Source organism: Saccopteryx bilineata, chromosome 3 (genome assembly GCF_036850765.1).
Source record: "Saccopteryx bilineata isolate mSacBil1 chromosome 3, mSacBil1_pri_phased_curated, whole genome shotgun sequence".
NCBI lineage: Eukaryota > Metazoa > Chordata > Mammalia > Chiroptera > Emballonuridae > Saccopteryx > Saccopteryx bilineata.
The window spans coordinates 276,411,167-276,428,753 of NC_089492.1; the positions used below are offsets into that span (position 1 = coordinate 276,411,167).

Below are 17,587 nucleotides of genomic sequence, written 5' to 3' on the forward strand. Positions count from 1 at the left end.
ATGTGAGGCAGTAGGGTGAGGCAAGAGAGGTGCCTCACCTGCCTCATCCTAGTCCCAGCCACCAAATTTGCAGTAATTTGTTACAACGGCAATAGGAAACTAATACAGAAAACATCAACATTTACCGAGCAAAGGAAACTGGTGGGGTTGGATGGTGTCCAAGAAGCCTGGGTAAAGTGAGAAGAGCAAAGGATCCAGTAGAGGGCTCCCAATGACTCCAGTATTTAAGATACATGCAGAGGAAGAATATCTCAGAAAGGTCCCTGAGAAGAAGCAGTCAGAGAGGAAGGAGAACGGACCACCATGGAAAATGGTTGTCCCAGAATTCAAGCGAAATGTGTTTTAAGAAGGAGAGAGTGGCTAACGCTGCTAAATGCTCCTAGAAGTCAAGCAAGAGAAGTGCTTGCTGGGATTTAAGAGAAGGAGATCCTACTTGACCTTGAAATAACTCTGGGTAGTTGGGACTGAAAACAGACTGGAGTGGGTTGAAAGGGGACTGAAGGGTGAAGCAGAGTTGTATTTCACAGCACATTAGTCCTGTCTCCTCCACCAGATTGTGCATATTTGTTCAACTTTTAATTCTATTACACAAGTAGTATATGTTCCTTACAGAAAAGATACACAGATTAGCCAAAAGAAAAAAAATTATTCATGTCTTTAGATGGTAATATTTTACTGTATATCTGTTCACGTTTTCTTTTTCTTTTTTTATTCAGTGAGAGGAGGGGAGGCAGAGGCAGAGAGACAGACTTCCACATGCTCCCTGACTGGGATCCACTCGGCAAGCCCACTAGGGGGCGATGCTCTGCCCATCTAGGGTGTTGCTCCATTGCTCAGCAACCGAGCTCTTCTTAGCGCCTGAAGTGGAGGCCATGAAGCCATCCTCAGAGCCCGGGGCCAATTCGCTCCAATCAAGCATTGGCTGCAGGAGGGGGGTAGAAAGAGAGAGAGAGAGAGAGAGAGAGAGAGAGAGAGAGAAGTGAGAGGGGGAGGGGTGGAGAAGCAGATGGGCGCTTCTCCTGTGTGCCCTGACCGCGTCTCCTGTGTGCCGTGACTGGGAATTGAACGCGGGACTTCCACATGTAGTATGGATGCTCTCTACCACTGAGCAAACTGACCAGGACCCAAGTTTTCTTTTTCAACACAAACTATATAATTCTCTTAATGATCTTATGGGGTAAAATACCATTAGGCCTTTGTGTATGTGAGTGTGTGTATGTGTGTGTGTGTGTGAGAGAGAGAGACAGAGACAGAGAGAGACAGAGAGAGTCAGGCAGGAAGGGAGAGAGATGAGAAACATCAATTCTTCGTTGCGGCTCCTTAGTTGTTCATTGATTGATTTCTCATATGTGCCTTGACCAGGGGGCTACAGCAGACCGAGTGACCCCTTGCTGGAGCCAGCGACCTTGGGTTCAAGCTGGTGAGCCTTGCTCAAACCAGATGAGCCCGCACTCAGGCTGGCGACCTCGGGGTCTTGAATCTGGGTCCTCCACATCCCAGTCCGACGCTCTATCCACTGCACCACTGCCTGGTCAGGCCTACTGGACTATTTTAGAGGAAGAAATTCAGTCTCAGCAAGCAATTTCCCCAGCTGCACATAGTTGGTCAATAGTAGCACGAGGACTGGAACTCAGATCTATCAGACTCCAAAGCAAATGTTCTTCACCTCATTGCTTCCCAGATATTTTACCTGAAGGAATCTTTCCCAGAGGGCCTCAAGGTCCAGAACCTGAGATTTCTATACTGAAATCTGTCATCCACCCAAAGCTATAAGTGGTTCCCCAGAGGAAGAAGTTAGCAGGTGGGGAGGAGTAGCAGTCTTTAACCCGGTAGGGTGGTGAGCTCTGTTGGGCTGGGAGACCAGGGGGCGGGATTGAAGAGTCCGGCGAGGGGCAGGGGGCGGGGTATTGGGCCAGGGGCGGAGCTCTCCGGGCCTAGGAGACCAGGGGGCGGGACTGAGGAGTCCAGCGAAGGGCGGGGCAGTGAGCCAGGGGCGGAGCTCTGAGGGGCTGGGAGGCCAGGGGGCGGGGCCGAGGAGCCCCCAGAAGGGTCTGCGACGGTCGTCTAAGCTTAGCTGGGTTGAGAGGCTGGAAGGCCGGGGCGGGGCCGAGAAGCGGACTGGGTGAGGAAGCTCAAGGCTCCCGGGACGGGAAGGGCCTCGGCGGTACGCGACGAAGGCAGTCGGGGGCGGGGCGGGGCGGAGTGGGTGGGGCGTGCGGAGGCACGGAGGGAGCCCGCGGACGGCTGTGAGGCCAGCCCAACGCTGTGTAGTCAGCGCGCCCCGCGCCGGGTTCCCGCAGCCCCAGAGCTCCCGCTCCGCGCCCATCATGCCCGAGCAGCTCAGCGTCGCCGAGTTCCTGGCTGTCACCGCGGAGGACCTCGGTTCCCCGGCCGGGGCCGCCGCCTTCGCCGCCAAGATGCCCCGGTACCGGGGGGCGGCGCTGGCACGGGAGGAGGTGAGGGGGCCAAGGCGGGAAGGATCTAGGGTCCCGGCATGGTTTCGCCTTGACATTCACAGGCGTGACTGGAGCTGCGCTGGCCCTTACCGTTCCCCCCAAACCTTCCCCTCTCCCTAGATCTGTGGGAACCGAGTGCATCTCAAACATCTGCGTCCTCACCGTCGAGGCCTTGGGGGGAACCGGAGGGACCGTTTGCAGGGGGCCTCGAGGTCACCTCGATGACACACTTCACAGGTCGGGAGACATAGCCCGATGCTGTTGCACCATCGCATGTGTTTGCTCAGCTCCTCATTGCGTCTGTTTGGGTTTTCAGCTTCGGAACCCCACAAGTTTGGTTCCCAAGTCACTCCCCTTCTGGGAAGCAGGCCTTCCCGCCTCAGTCAGGAACTTACTTCTCCTGGCTGCAGGGAGGCCCCCTCCCCCTAGCTGCTGGCTGGGTGATTTGGCCGGTTCTGTGGAATGAATGCGAATGAGAAGGCGCCAGGAGCCGGGGTTCACCTTGGCCAGGCTGTTGGCAAGTTTCTCTTCTCCCTCCTCCCCTCTCCTCTTTGTCTTTCCCAGCAACGCGTCCCAGGCCTTTTCTTTCACCCTTGCAGGCTGCTCCACCCCATTCCCCTCCTCTTTGGAGTTCATTCCGCTTCTCGGACCTGCTGCACTTTCCTGGGCCTCCACTGCAGGCAATATTCTAGGGCAGACACCCTGCAGCTTTGGGCCAAGGGACAGTAATGTCTTTTTGCAGCTCCCTTTCAGAGGATGTCCTGAATTTGGGTGACATTTTGGACCTCAGCCTTGGCTCTCACCTTCCATCCTTCACTGAGCACCTACTGTGTGGCTGGTACAAAGCTCTATAGTTCATAATACCCTGGATCAATGTCCTGGGAAATTTCTTTTCCTACTCTCCTCTGGCAGGCTGAACCTCCTTCTCAGAGCCTGTGTCTTTCACTTTGTAGTAATAGATAATTGTGGAAAGAGCATCGACTTTGGGGGAGGCAGAGTGTGTTCAGATTCTGGCTCTGCAGTTTGCCATTTCTGTCAGCTTGGGCATGTGACCTGATTTGTTTGAGTCCCACTTTTGGCATCTGTAAAATGGAGATAATATTTACCTTACAGGGCTGTGGTATTACATGAGCTAATACATGTAAGGCATGCATCTTGATAAATGGAATGATGATCAGGTTAATTGATGGACATCTTTAGACAGTGACTGGGTCTCTTTTGTCCATTTTTCTCACAGAGCCCTGCCTAGTGCTTTGAACATGGTAGGGATACTGGTTTTAGTTAAAATAAGGATCAGCCAATGGTCTTTGGCTTCCTTCCTTGGGCAGAACCAAGTAGCTTGGAGTCCACCACCTATGAATATGGATTGTGTCTTACTGGGAGGCTCACAGGAAAGCTGCCATAGAACCTCATTCTGAGGAGGGAGGGTCTTGTGGTTTGTCTTCATAGTCTCACAATTCATGACCTGGAAGAGTTCAGCGCTACTGACACCCTTAGGGCTGTCACACACAGTTCACCCTCCTCTCTGCATTGTTCATTAAAATGTTAAATCAGAGCCACAGCAGAAGAGGCTGTACTATGAACACTTCTCCAGGGACAGATATGCTCATTTATGCCTGTGCATCTGGCTTGGCCTGGCTTGGTGTGTGTGCGCACTTGTGCGGAGGGGACAGGGAGCCCTTGGAATGGGTCCGGAGGCTGAAGCAGGCTCTGGTAAGGGCTCAGCTTTGCCCCAATTCAGGCCTGACAAAATCTGGTCTCTTTTGCCTTTGGGACTTTAGTTTGGTGCATGCAAGGTTCATTTTTACAACAAAAAGACTGTGGCACCCAAACACAGCGTCTCTCTTCAGCATTTCACTGCCCAAAAAGTTAGACTCTGACCTTTGGATTGAACTTTCCTAAGGTTGAAAGTTTCCTGTTTGGTTTTGCATTTGTGTTTATACAGTGTGTCCGTAAAGTCATGGTGCACTTTTGACCGGTCACAGGAAAGCAACAAAAGACGATAGAAATGTGAAATCTGCACCAAATAAAAGGAAAACTCTCCCAGTTTCATACCTATTCAGTGTAGTTCGATGTGGGCTCACACACAGATTTTTTAGGGCTCTTTAGGTAGCTATCCTGTATAGCCTCTACAGACTCGTCACTGACTCATGACCTACCAGAACGGGGTCTCTCCACCAAACTGCCGGTTTCCTTCAACTGCTTATTCCACCGAGTGATGTTATTCCTATGTGGTGGTGCTTCATTATAAACGCGCCGATATTCACGTTGCACTTTGGTCACAGATTCGAATTTAGTGAGCCACAGAACACACTGAACTTTCCTTTGTACCGTCCACATCTCGACTGGTATGGCCGTGGGCTGCTCCGCTGTATACACGGTGTTACGTCATCATCTGCGCATGCGCATATGCTGCCACATCATCCTACAGAAACTGGGAGGGTTTTCCTTTTATTTGGTGCAATTTCACATTTCTATAGTCTTTTGTTGCTTTCCTGTGACTGGTCAAAAGTGCACCATGACTTTATGGACACACTGTATTTACATGTAGTTTGAAGCTGGTATATCTCCTCCCCTGTTTTAGTCACCCCCCAGGCTTGAAGGGGGGTGAATTTGGCTGAATCAAAGTGCAACTGATTCTTAAATCAAGTCTCCCAGTCCCAGCTGGTATCCTGGAAGTAAATTGGTACTCTGTCCTGGGACTTGCAGTCCTGCTGGAAGGACCTTGTGCAGGTCACAGGAATCTAGAATATCAGCACTGAGGGACCAAAAGGCAGAGATCGCTTAGGAAAGCTCTTATTGGAGATGGGGAAGCTGATGTCTCGAGAGTGCAATTAAATTGTCCAGCTGCCACAGCTGGATAGGGGAAAGACTGGCATTTCTTTTTTTTTTTTTTTTTTTTTTTTTTTTAACAGAGACAGAGAGTGAGTCAGAGAGAGGGATAGACAGGGACAGATGGACAGGAACGAAGAGAGATGAGAAGCATCAATCATTAGTTTTTCATTGCATGTTGCAACACCTTAGTTGTTCATTGATTGCTTTCTCATATGTGCCTTGACCGGGGGCCTTCAGCAGACTGAGTAACCCCTTGCTGGAGCCAGCAACCTTGGGTTCAAGCTGGTGGGCTTTTGCTCAAACCAGATGAGCCCGTGCTCAAGCTGGTGACCTCGAGGTCTCGAACCTGGGTCCTCTGCATCCCAGTCCGACGCTCTATCCACTGTGCCACCGCCTGGTCAGGCAAGACTGGCATTTCTATCCAAATGTTTTAACCCCTGGTCCTATTCACTCTCCTTCTTTTATTGATTGATTGATTGATTGATTTTAGAGAGAGAGAAGTGGGGAGGAGCGGGAAGCTTCAACTCATAGTAGTAGTAGTTGCTTTGTGTGTATGTGCCTTGACCAGGCAAGCCCAGGGTTTTGAACCAGTGACCTCAGCATTCCAAATTGGCGCTTTATCCACTGCACCAGCACAGTGGTCAGTCCTGTTCTCTTTCCTTCTAAAGTCCAAATATGTAACTGTCTTCTCTATGTAACTTCTCGGAATCTCAGTTATTTTAACCTTAAAATGAGTTTAATCATCCCTCCTTGCTTACCTCTCTGGGTTGTAAATTATTTTGTTTTTAACTGTGAAACACTACAAATGTGAGGGAGTCTTAAAATAGATCACCGTTTTGTCAAACACCTTTATCCTGTCCTAGGTCCCTTTACATACATCATCTCATTGATATTCACAATAACACAGGTGAAAATGGGCCTGGGGAGGTTAAGGCAGTTGCCTTGTCTCACTTAGTAGGTCTGTCTGACTCTAAGACCTGTCCAGTTCTTCCTGCTATCTCTGTGCTAGGCACCAAGGACATTAAGATGCTGCTCTCACCTGACCGGGTGGTGACGCAGTGGATAGAGCGTCAGATTGGGATGCAGAAGACCCAGGTTCGAGACCCCGAGGTCACCAGCTTGAGCAAGGGCTCATCTGGTTTGAGCAAAAGCTCACCAGCTTGAGCCCAAGGTCGCTGGCTCGAGCAAGGGGTTACTCGGTCTGCCGAAGGCCCGCAGTCAAGGCACGAATGAGAAGGCAATCAATGAACAATTAAGGTGTTGCAATGTGCAACGAGAAACTAATGATTGATGCTTCTCATCTCTCCATTCCTGTCTTGTCTGTCCCTGTCTATCCCTCTCTCTGACTCTCTCTCTGTCTCTGTAAAAAAAAAAAAAAAAAAAAAAAAAAAAAGATGCTGCTCTCATTTGCTGGCTGGTTGGGGAGATGTAGCCTATCTTAGAGAGATAAGTAGGAACCCTAGGAATCTGTCCTGAGTGAAGGTAGAGTTGGTACCATAAGAGGCAAGTAAAGTGGGGTAGGGAGAGAGCAGTGAGGACTGGTGCAATCAGGGAGCGCTTCTTAAAGGAGGTGACACTTCCAGATGGATATTGAAGGATAGAAGAACTCTATTAACTGAAAGAGATAAGTGAGAGAATTTTGAGACTGGTGGGAAGAGAGCATATTTACAAACTAAGTAAGCATTTTGACCAGTCCTGAGAATTCATGCTATATTGTGCATCTCAAACTACTAGTGAACTTTTTTTAAGTGAGAGGAGGGGAGATAGAGCAGCAGACTCCCGCATGCACCCAGACTGGCATCCACCCTGCAACCCCACCTGGGGCTGATGCTCGAGTACTGAGCTATTTTTAGCACCTGAGGCTGATGCTCTTGGACCAGCTGAACTATCCTCAGCACCTGGGGCCTGGCTGCTGAAAGGGGAGAGAGAGGAGGAAAGGAGGAGGGAAGAGGGAAGGAGAGAGGATCAGATGGTTGTTTCTCCTGTGTGCCCTGACTATGAATTGAACCTGGGACATCCATATACTCTATCCACTGAGCCACTGGCAAGGGCCTTATTAGTGAACTTATATCTCCTAGTAGATCTCAAATGAAGCAGTCCACCACAAATAGTAGATCTTAAAAAGGCTTGTGTTTTATATTAATATTTTTATATAAAACTTTGAGATTTAATAATGTTTTCTTTTTTAAAGACTTTATTTATTGATTTTTACAGGGAGAGGAAAAAGAGGGAGGGTCACAGGGAGTGAGAAGTTTCAACTCATAGCTGCTTCATTTTAGTTGCTCATTGCTTATCCTATGTGCCTTGACCTGGCTGGCCCGTTTTGAGCCCACGACCTCAGCATTCCAGGTCGACGCTTCATCCACTGTGCTACCACAAGCCAGGAAATTTAATAAAGTTTTAATTGTACAAAGGACATAATTTTTTTAAAGATTTTATTTATTGATTTTACAGAAGAGAGTGAAACAAGAAGTATCAATTCATAGTTGCTTCACTTTTCTTCTTCATTGATTGCTTGTCATATTTGACTGGGCAAGCCCAGGGTCTCGAACCAGCAACCTCAGCTTTCCAGGTCTATGCTTTATCTACTGCGCCACCACGGGCCTAATTTTTAATTAAAAAATTTAAAAATTTAAAAATTAGGCAGGACCTAATTTTTAATTAAAAAATTTAAAAACACAACTGAAAAGCCTAATGACTGTTTCTCACAATCCCTATACTCTCCCCAGAGGTAAGTGCTATGGAAATGTGCGTGCTTCCATGGGTGTCCTCAGAGAGCATGTATTACCCTAGAGGGAGTGGTAGTTAGGGAGAATATTTGTCTAAATTGGTATTATGTCTTTTTTTTTTTTTACTTCATGTCTTATAATACTCAGTTTTACATTTTATTGGAATCAAATTTATCTTTTTCTTTGTGACTTTTGCTTTTTTGATTCTTGCTTAAAAAGGATTTCATTCTTAATATTCTTGTGAATTGTACATTCTGCTTAATGTATATTAATTGTACAAAAAATGATAAAAATGATGTAATCTTAGTGATTGTTTGTGAGGAATATAAACCCTCTCAAGCTTCTCTACATTGAAGGGAAATTTGTTTTAAGGAATTAGAGGTGCCTGGTGGGACTGAAGGCAGTCAGTAAAGGCAGACCTCGCCAGGGCCTCACTGGAAGCTGGAAAGTCCCCAGGGCCTCCGTGGAGGCTGAGAAGTCATCAGGAACAAAGGCGGCTGCTTCATTCACTATTCTCTCTGTCGCTCCCTTCTGTTTCTTTCTGCATATCTGAACAGTGCTTTCGATCATTTGTTATCACACAGGCCCCCAAGGGCATAACACAGTCTTCTGTGGAAGACAGGCACCTTTAGCCCCTATATTCACGTGACTTCACTGGTCCAGCATCTAAAGGTAATCAAGCCAGTCTTGTGAGCCACGTCCAAGTTCTTGACCGAGAGCTTAATGGCCTGGCCCAGTTCTGGATTGGTTCCAGAAGCCAGGTCTCCACCCTGGTGTCATCAACAGAGGTCAGGAAGGTATAGATTTAGGCAGGGTAAACATGGACAGCGATCTACACTGTGAAGGGGTATACTTCTCAGAGAAGAGGGACAGGGCCTAGAAAGTTCCCTCCATGTGTCCACAGCAGCTCTGCTTTGTTTGGTACAATCTAGGATCCAGGAGAGGCGCTGTGCTCATCCTGTTTTGTGCTCACCTACTTATCCAGGTGTAGATGAACCCCAGTTTGGAAGGCTCAGGTGTAAGAGAATTAAAAAGATGGGTTAGAGAGCTCAGGGGGTACAGCATGACTTAGAGAGCCTTGAATGTCAATTAGGCATTTGGGCTTTTTGCTGGATAGTAGGGAGCAGTAAACCCAATCATGCTGAAATGAATGAGGGTGGCCCTGCTGAGGAATGCAGCAGCCAGCATAGTGCCTGGGGACGTTCTATGCCAAGCCCGGTATTAGGCACTGGGTAACACATAGCTCATTAAAGTGCAGTCTTTGCTCCTTGAGCTTACAGTCTTCTGGGAAGACAGGAAGTAAACAAGTCAATAATTGCACCTTGTGATAAGTGGCATGAAGGCTTAGCTTACTGGTCAAGGCCTCCCTTGAGTTTTGGCCCTGTGTCCCGATTTCTTCACATGCTAGCCTCTCTCCCCAGGCAGTCTCACTCATAGCCATGGCTTCAGTCCTCTCCTGTCTTTAGATGACTCACATGTCGGTACCTCCAGCCCAGACCCTCATGTCCAGCTGCTCATTTGGTTATTTCACTTAGATGTCTCAACATGTCCAAAAACACACATTTAAAAAAAAAATTATTGATTGATTTGAGAGAGAGAGAGGAAAGGAGAGAGAGACAGGAATATTAATCTGTTCCTACATGTACCCTGACCAGGGATTGAACCCTCAACATTTGTATATTGGGACAACGCTCCAAACAACTGAGTTATCCAGCCAGGGCTAAAACCATATTCTTGACTGTCCCTTCAGGCTGACCCTTCCAGTGTTCCCTTCTCAGTGAATGGTACCTCCCTCTATTCTGTTATACAAGCTAGGAGTCTGCATCTCTGTCTACCCACTTCTCCGTATCTCTGCCCTAGTCCAAGCCACCACCATCTCTCCCCTGGAACACTATGTGGCCTCCTCACTTGTCTCTACTTTTACTCTAGCTTAGTTCTCCCTAATAGTACTATCTCTCTATCTTTTGCTGCACATTATAGATAAAGTTTACATATATTTATATAATTCTTTTGTTAAAATCTCGTTTTTCACTAGTTATTTTACTACCAAGAGAATAGAATACATCTCACTCTTGTGTCCCTAGTGTTTACCATAGCACCATAGCAGGTGCTCAAAAACATTGCTTGAGCCCTGGCTGGATTGCTCAGTTGGTTAGAGCATTGTTTTGAAGCGCAGAGGTTGCTGGTTCGATCCCCAGTCCGGTCACATACAGGAACAGACCCATGTTCCTGATTCTCTCCTTCTCCCTATCTCTCTAAAATTAATAAAATAAACATTTAAAAAAGAGAAAGAGCCTGACCAGGTGGTGGTGCAGTGGATAGAGACGTGGATTGGGACATGGATGACCCAGGTTCAAAATCCCGAGGTAGCTGACTTGAGCATGGGCTCACCAGTTTGAGCGTGGGGTCGCTGACTTGAATGTGGGGTCATAGACATGACCCCATGGTTGCTGGTTTGAGCACAAAGGTTGCTGGCTTGAGCCCAAAGGTTGCTGGCTTGAAGCCCAAGGTCGCAGGGTTGAGCCCAAGGTTGCTGACTTAAGCAAGGGCTTACTTGCTCTGCTGTAGCCTCCCGGTCCAGGCACATATGAAAAAGCAATCAATGAACAAGCAATCAATGAACAACTAAGATGCCACAACAAAGAATTGATGCTTCTCATCTCTCTCCCTTCCTGTTTGTCCCTATCTGTCCCCCTCTTATACTCTCTCTGTTTCTGTCAAAAAAAAAAAAAAAGAGAAAGAAAACATTGGTTGAACAAAATAAAGTAAAAGAAGAAAACTAAAAGAGAGCATTAATAGAGAATAATGTTGCTATGTGCTCCAGATGGAGGGAACAGTTTAGGCAAAGGCTCTGAGGCAATGAAGAGCCTAAAGCAGGCTTGGCCAACAGTTTTTCCCCCCAGGCCAGATTAGAAAGAAAACTATTTTCATGGGCTGGACGAAATATTAAAATTAAAAAATGTTAAATACAAAAACGATTTGTTTAAGTAAACAAAATTTTATTATGTAATTTGTTTATGAATGTAAGTGAAACAGTTTTTTATACAATATTATTTTAATAAATAATTATATTTTAATAAAAATATAATTACATGCCGTATAACTATCCAAACTATATCGCAATCAATCGAAACAATATTTAATGAATACAATGAGCTTGAAGGGGTTATATCGCAAATAAAACAATTATTTCGTTTTACAAACAGCCTGGACAGTTTTCAGTTATCAACTGCAGCTATTGTCTATGCTACAATGCCACTTGATTCAGCACACTTGACCACAAAAATAACGGATTGTTTGACCTTGGGTGCGAACTGGCAAACTGCCTAAAAGAATGTGGGTTTCACATCGCTGCTAAACGTCAAACAGTTCATATTGAGTACAGACAAGTACAAAAGTTGTAAATCTTTATAATGGAATTTATTTTTTTTTTTGTATTTTTCTGCAGTTGGAAAAGGGGAGGCAATCAGACAGACTCCCGCATGCGCCTGACTGGGATCCACCCGGCATGCCCACCAGGGGGCAATGCTTTGCCCATCTGGGGTGTTGCTCTGTTGCAACCAGAGCCATTCCAGCGCCTGAGTCAGAGGCCATAGAGCCATCCTCAGCGCCCAGGCGAGCCTTGCTCCAATGGAACCTTGGCTGCGGGAGGGGAAGAGAGAGACAGAGAGGAAGGAGAGGGGGAGGGGTGGAGAAGCAGATGGGCTCTTCTCCTGTGTGCCCTGGCTGGGAGTCGAACCCGGGACTCCTGCATGCCAGGCCTACGCCCCACCACTGAGCCAACCGGCCAGGGCCTATAATGGAATTTTTTAATTTATTTTTATTTTTATTTTATTTTATTTTTTTTGTATTTTTCTGAAGCTAGAAACCGGGAGAGACAGTCAGACAGACTCCCACATGTGCCTGACCGGGATCCACCCGGCACGCCCACCAGGGGGCGAAGCTCTGCCCACCAGGGGGCGATGCTCTGCCCCTCGGGGGGGGGGGGGTGTCGCTCTGCCACGACCAGAGCCACTCTAGCGTCTGGGGCAGAGGCCAAGGAGCCATCCCCAGCGCCCGGGCCATCCTTGCTCCAATGGAGCCTCGGCTGCGGGAGGGGAAGAGAGAGAGAGAGAGAGGAAGGAGAGGGGGAGGGGTGGAGAAGCAAATGGGCACCTCTCCTGTGTGCCCTGACCGGGAATCGAACCCGGGACTTCTACACACCAGGCCGACGCTCTACCACTGAGCCAACCGGCCAGGGCCTATAATGGAATTTTTAAAAAAAATAAAGAAGTATCGCGAATTCATTTGACCAATTATTGGAAATTAACCCTAGATTAGTCACACGCGGAATTCTTTTCGCGTATCACTATCTTCTTAAATATCTCGATTTCTAATCAAAGACGCTTCTGCTTCTGAGTAGCTGAGATTTTTATTTTATTTTATTTGTTTATTTAACAGAGAGGAGGGGAGAGAACAAGAAGTTGCTTACTCTAGTTGTTCATTGATTGCTTGTTGTATGTGCCTTGACTGAGCAAGCCCAGGGTTTTGAACCGGCAACCTCAGCATTCCAAGTCAATGCTTTATCCACTGTGCCACCACAGGTCAGGCATGAGATTTTAAAGTAGCGGAGAATATTAAAAATTTAATAGCGGGCCACATAAACTCATTACATGGGCTGGATTTGGCCCGCGGGCTGTATGTTGGTCATGCCTGGCCTAAAGTATCTGTGACACTGACTGGAGTCCGGAGGAGCAGAAGCATAGCAATGGGCAAGGGAAGGCTGGTGCCAGATAAGCCCAGAAGGTAAGCAGGGGCTAGATTATATTCAACCTTCTAGGTGTCGGTAGCAAGTTGGATTTTATTTATTTTGCAGGCAAGCAGCATGATCCAATTTATACTTTAGAGAGACATAGCATCAGCTGTGTAGAGACTGGGTTGAAGCAGGCAGGAGTGGACCCAACGAGGCTGTTGCAGTTGTTCATGGAAGAGATGATGGTGGTGTGGATAGGGCCATGATTGGCAGGGGAGAGGTCAGCAGATTCTACAAGTATTTTATAAGTACAGTTGACCCTTGAGCAACACAAGTTTGAACTGTGTGGGTGTACTTTTACATGGAATTTTAAAATAAATACTGTAAATATATTTTCTCCTCATGATATTTTTTTTAGTGGGAGAGACAGACAGACAGGGATAGACAGACAGTAAGGGAGAGAGATGAGAAGCATCAACTTCTAGTTGTGTCACTTTAGTTGTTCATTGATTGCTTTCTCATATGTGCCTTGACCAGGGGGTTCCAGCCAAGCCAGTGACCCCTTGCTCAAGCCAGTGACCTTGCGCTCAAGACAATGACCTTTGGGCTCAAGCCAGTGACCATGAGATCATGTCTATGGTCCTACACTCAAGCTAGTGACCCCACACTTAAGCTGGTGAGCCCACGCTCAAGCTGGGGACCTAGGGGTTTTGAACCTGGGTCCTCAGCATCCCAGGTTGATGCTCTATCCACTGCACTACCGCCTGGTCAGGCCCTTATGATTTTCTTAATAACATTTTCTCTAGCTTAGTTTACTATAAGAATATGGTAGGGAATATGAATAATGTTATCAGTAAGGCATCCAGTCAACAGTATGCTATTAGCAGTTAAGTTTTTGGGAAGCCAAAAGTTATATGTGGATTTTTTTACTGTACAGGGATGTATAGATCAGCATCCCTAACACCCGTGTTGTTCAAGGGTCAACTATACAGTCATGTACTGCATAACAATGTTTCAGTCAATGATGGACTATGTATATGATGGTGGTCCCATAAGATTATAATGGAGCTGAAAAATTCCTATTGCCGCCTGACCTGTAGTGGCGCAGTGGATAAAGCGTCGACCTGGAAATGCTGAGGTCGCCGGTTCGAAACCCTGGGCTTGCCTGGTCAAGGCACATATGGGAGTTGATGCTTCCAGCTCCTCCCCCCTTCTCTCTCTCTGTCTCTCTCTCCTCTCTAAAAATGAATTAAAAAAAAATTCCTGGCCCTGGCTGGTTGGCTCAGCGGTAGAGCGTCGGCCTAGCGTGCGGAGGACCCGGGTTCGATTCCCGGCCAGGGCACACAGGAGAAGCGCCCATTTGCTTCTCCACCCCTCCGCCACGCTTTCCTCTCTGTCTCTCTCTTCCCCTCCCGCAGCCAAGGCTCCATTGGAGCAAAGATGGCCCGGGCGCTGGGAATGGCTCTGTGGCCTCTGCCCCAGGCGCTAGAGTGGCTCTGGTCGCAATATGGCGACGCCCAGGATGGGCAGAGCATCGCCCCCTGGTGGGCAGAGCATTGCCCCTGGTGGGCGTGCCGGGTGGATCCCGGTCGGGCGCATGCGGGAGTCTGTCTGACTGTCTCTCCCTGTTTCCAGCTTCAGAAAAAAAAAATGAAAAAAAAAATTCCTATTGCCTAGTGACATCATAGTCACTGTAATGTGATAGCATGGTGCATTCACAATTGCCTATAGTGTTCAGTACAGTAACACACTGTGTAGTCTTGAAACCTAGGAGCAATAGGCTAGACCATATAACCTAGGCATGTAGAGGCTATACCATCTAAGATTGTGTAAGTGCCTTTTATGGTGTTTGCACGATGACAAAATCATTTAACAACACATTTTTCAGAATGTATACCCGTTGTTAAGTGACACATGACTATAGTAACATCAAGATTTGTTGATGGACTGAATGTGAGAGGTGGTCAAAAATGGTTCCCAAATTCCTAATGGGGATTGTCATTTACCCTTCTTAGGAAGAGGAAATCTGGGAGAGGAGCAGGTTTGGAGGAAAGTCAAGAATTCTGTTGCACATCTCAATTGAGACATCCAAGCAGAGATAGATGTCAGGAAGGTTTTTGGGTATAAGCTAGTTTGGAGATCAAAGGAGTGGGCTGGAGATATGCATTTGAGATTGTCAGCCTTGAGATACAGTACTGGGTTTCACACTTGCATCTGTTTAAGAATCACCTGGCATCATTCCTAGAGAGTCCAATTTAGTAGCTGCATCTCACTTGGGCTTCTTATTGCAAGTAACAGAAACTTACTTGAGCTGATTTAAACAGAAAAGGAGTTCGTTGAAAGGGAATATTCAGCAGCTCGCAGAAATTCTGGGAAGCTAGAGACTGGGGTGAGGCATCAGGCAGGATCTGAGTCAAAATCACTGGACTGAGCTAGTTTGGCAAGGATGCTGCTACCACATACTAAATGTCATAGCTTTTACTGCCACTGTCCCCTGGATACTGGGCATTTTTAGTGCTGTTGCCACCAGCATAAGAACAGATCTACTCTCTCTGCTCCTGACTCAAAGTTTGTAGTGAGTGCCTCTGATTGGCCAAGCCTAGCTCATGCGCACTAGCTGCATGGGAGGTAGGAAAAGCAAGAATTTGGTCCCATCAGCTTTTATAGGAGGCAAACTCTACCAAGACTTGTACAGCAAGTAATTTCCCAGGCTAGCAAAAAAAACTGACAAATGTCCTTGGCAGGTTAGCCAGTATGCAGAAAAGTATCTGGGAATCTGCATTTTAACCAGAACCCTAGGAGATGCTCATGCAGGTGGTCCATAACCACATGTGCATACATTACATTAGCTGGTGTTTAAAGCCGTGGGAATGGATGAGATCACCCAAGGAGAGAGATGAAGAGGTCTTAGGCCCAAGCTCTGCAGAGCTCAAGAGTTGAGAGATTAGGATGGGAAGAGGCGTTAATCAAGGAGACCGAGAAGTGAGGAAGGAGGGAAATCAAGAGAGTACAGTGTCTTGAAGCCAGGCGAGAAATATTTCGATGAGGGAATTCTGACAGATGCTGCTTACATGTCCAGAGATAAAATAAGAAAATGACAGACATGACTCCTGGTTTTGACAACATGAAGGTCACTGATGGCTTAAAGAACAGATTTAGTCCTATTTCCCTCACTACACTGGCATGGACTAATTTCAGGAGGGGGCAGATGAGAAGTTCTCCCCCATGCAAGGAGCAGAGACATGGGAGGGTGACCAGGGACCTGGGCCAAGAGGGTTCTTGGGGATGGACTTAGACCCCAGCTCCACTGAGCCCAGCCTCTAACCAGACCAGGCTGGCTCTGCACAAAGGCAGAGGGTCTTCCAGAGTTGTCAGCTTTGAGCTCAGTCTCCCAAAGTATCCTCCCCTCAAATTTCAATCTTCTGTGCTTACCTGCTTGCCTGGTGTTCAGCTGTTTCTGGCCAACACGGTGACATCGGCAGGTTTGGAAACTTTAAGTCACAGCAGAAGGAAAATGCTTTTCCCCAAAGGCAGTTTGGTAGTACGGGTGTACCTCAGAGATGTTCAGAGTTTGATTCCAGACCATCACAACGAAGCGATTATGGCAATAAAGTGAGTTATAATATTTTTGCCAGTGTATGGTCTTGCCTTCAATTTATAAAAAGTACAATATCTGTGAGGCATAGTAAAGTGAAGCATGATAAAATGACGTGTGTCTTTAGAAGTTCCCTCTGATGGGCCCAGAGCGCATGAGGTGGTGGGGCCCATGTAGGCACGGTGAGTTCCCTGAGACTCTAGGGCAGGATGCTGGACACTGTTTGTCCAGGGAACATTGCGATTGGGCTTCACTGTGGTGGGTTTGGTAGGCTGAGCTGGGAATAGCTGCTAAAGGCTGGTTTTTTACCTTGTTCATGCTTTTAAGAACTTCAGGCTCCACGCAGATCTACTGAATCAAAATCTCCCTGGGGGTGAGGCCTGGGCAAGGGAGCAGTTCAGAAGTTTCCAGGCCATTCTGATGAGCAGTCATGATGAAAACTATTGTCATGAGTTATTACTTATGGTTAGTAGTTTATTGAACTCTATTTACTGAACACCCTCTGTGTACAAAGGTGAGATGGTAGGTTTTGAGGGCATGGAGATGACAAGACAAGGTCCCGAGGAGGGAAGGAGAAGGACTCATGTCCATAAAAAGATGATTAACAACCCACGGCATCTAGGCTCGTGGCTGAGGTTTATGGAGACAGTATAGTAAATGAAATCAGACAGACTGGGTTTGAATCCTATTGGTTGTGTGACCTTGGGCAAATAACTCAACCATTCTGAATCTCAATTTCCCCATCTGTTAATCAGGGGTGATAATAACAATCATGTGGGATTGTTTGACGGGGTTACATATAAAGCACCTGGCTATACCTGGCACATAATACATATTTAATAATTTTTTAAAAATTCCCTTTTATTAAAAACATAAGTACACCTGCACATGGGACAATTAAAGAGACCAGGAATCACACAGAGAAAAGGGAGAGATAATTGCAACAGAGATGAGGTAGTTACTACGAGTGAGTGCTTAAAATTGTCTGTGCAGTCCTTGCCCCGGAGCAAAAGAGAAATCCTGTGGGCCATGAAGATGACCAGGAATAAGTAGCTGACCCCAGTTCTGGACAAGGCAGGCTCTTCCCTCAGCTCTGCCCTCGCTTTCTCCCATCCATTCATTTCTTTGCCAAACATTTGTTGAGAGCATATCCAGTTCTCAGTCCCGGCTGCACATTATAGTCCCCTGGGTTGCTTTTAGGTAGTTTTTCAAAAATTGAGATAAAATTTGCCATGTTAAC

General features: G+C 47.0%; 1 protein-coding gene across 1 annotated transcript in view; it reads left to right on the forward strand.

Annotated features, from left to right (window-relative positions):
* The first annotated feature begins 2,230 nt into the window (after positions 1-2,230).
* Positions 2,231-17,587, forward strand: part of ASAP3 (ArfGAP with SH3 domain, ankyrin repeat and PH domain 3) — a 56,974-nt gene continuing 41,617 nt past the window's right edge. Inside the window, 1 exon segment of the mRNA XM_066270131.1 lies at positions 2,231-2,456. Within this exon segment, the coding sequence (XP_066126228.1) occupies positions 2,328-2,456 (129 nt within the window). The 5' untranslated portion in view covers positions 2,231-2,327.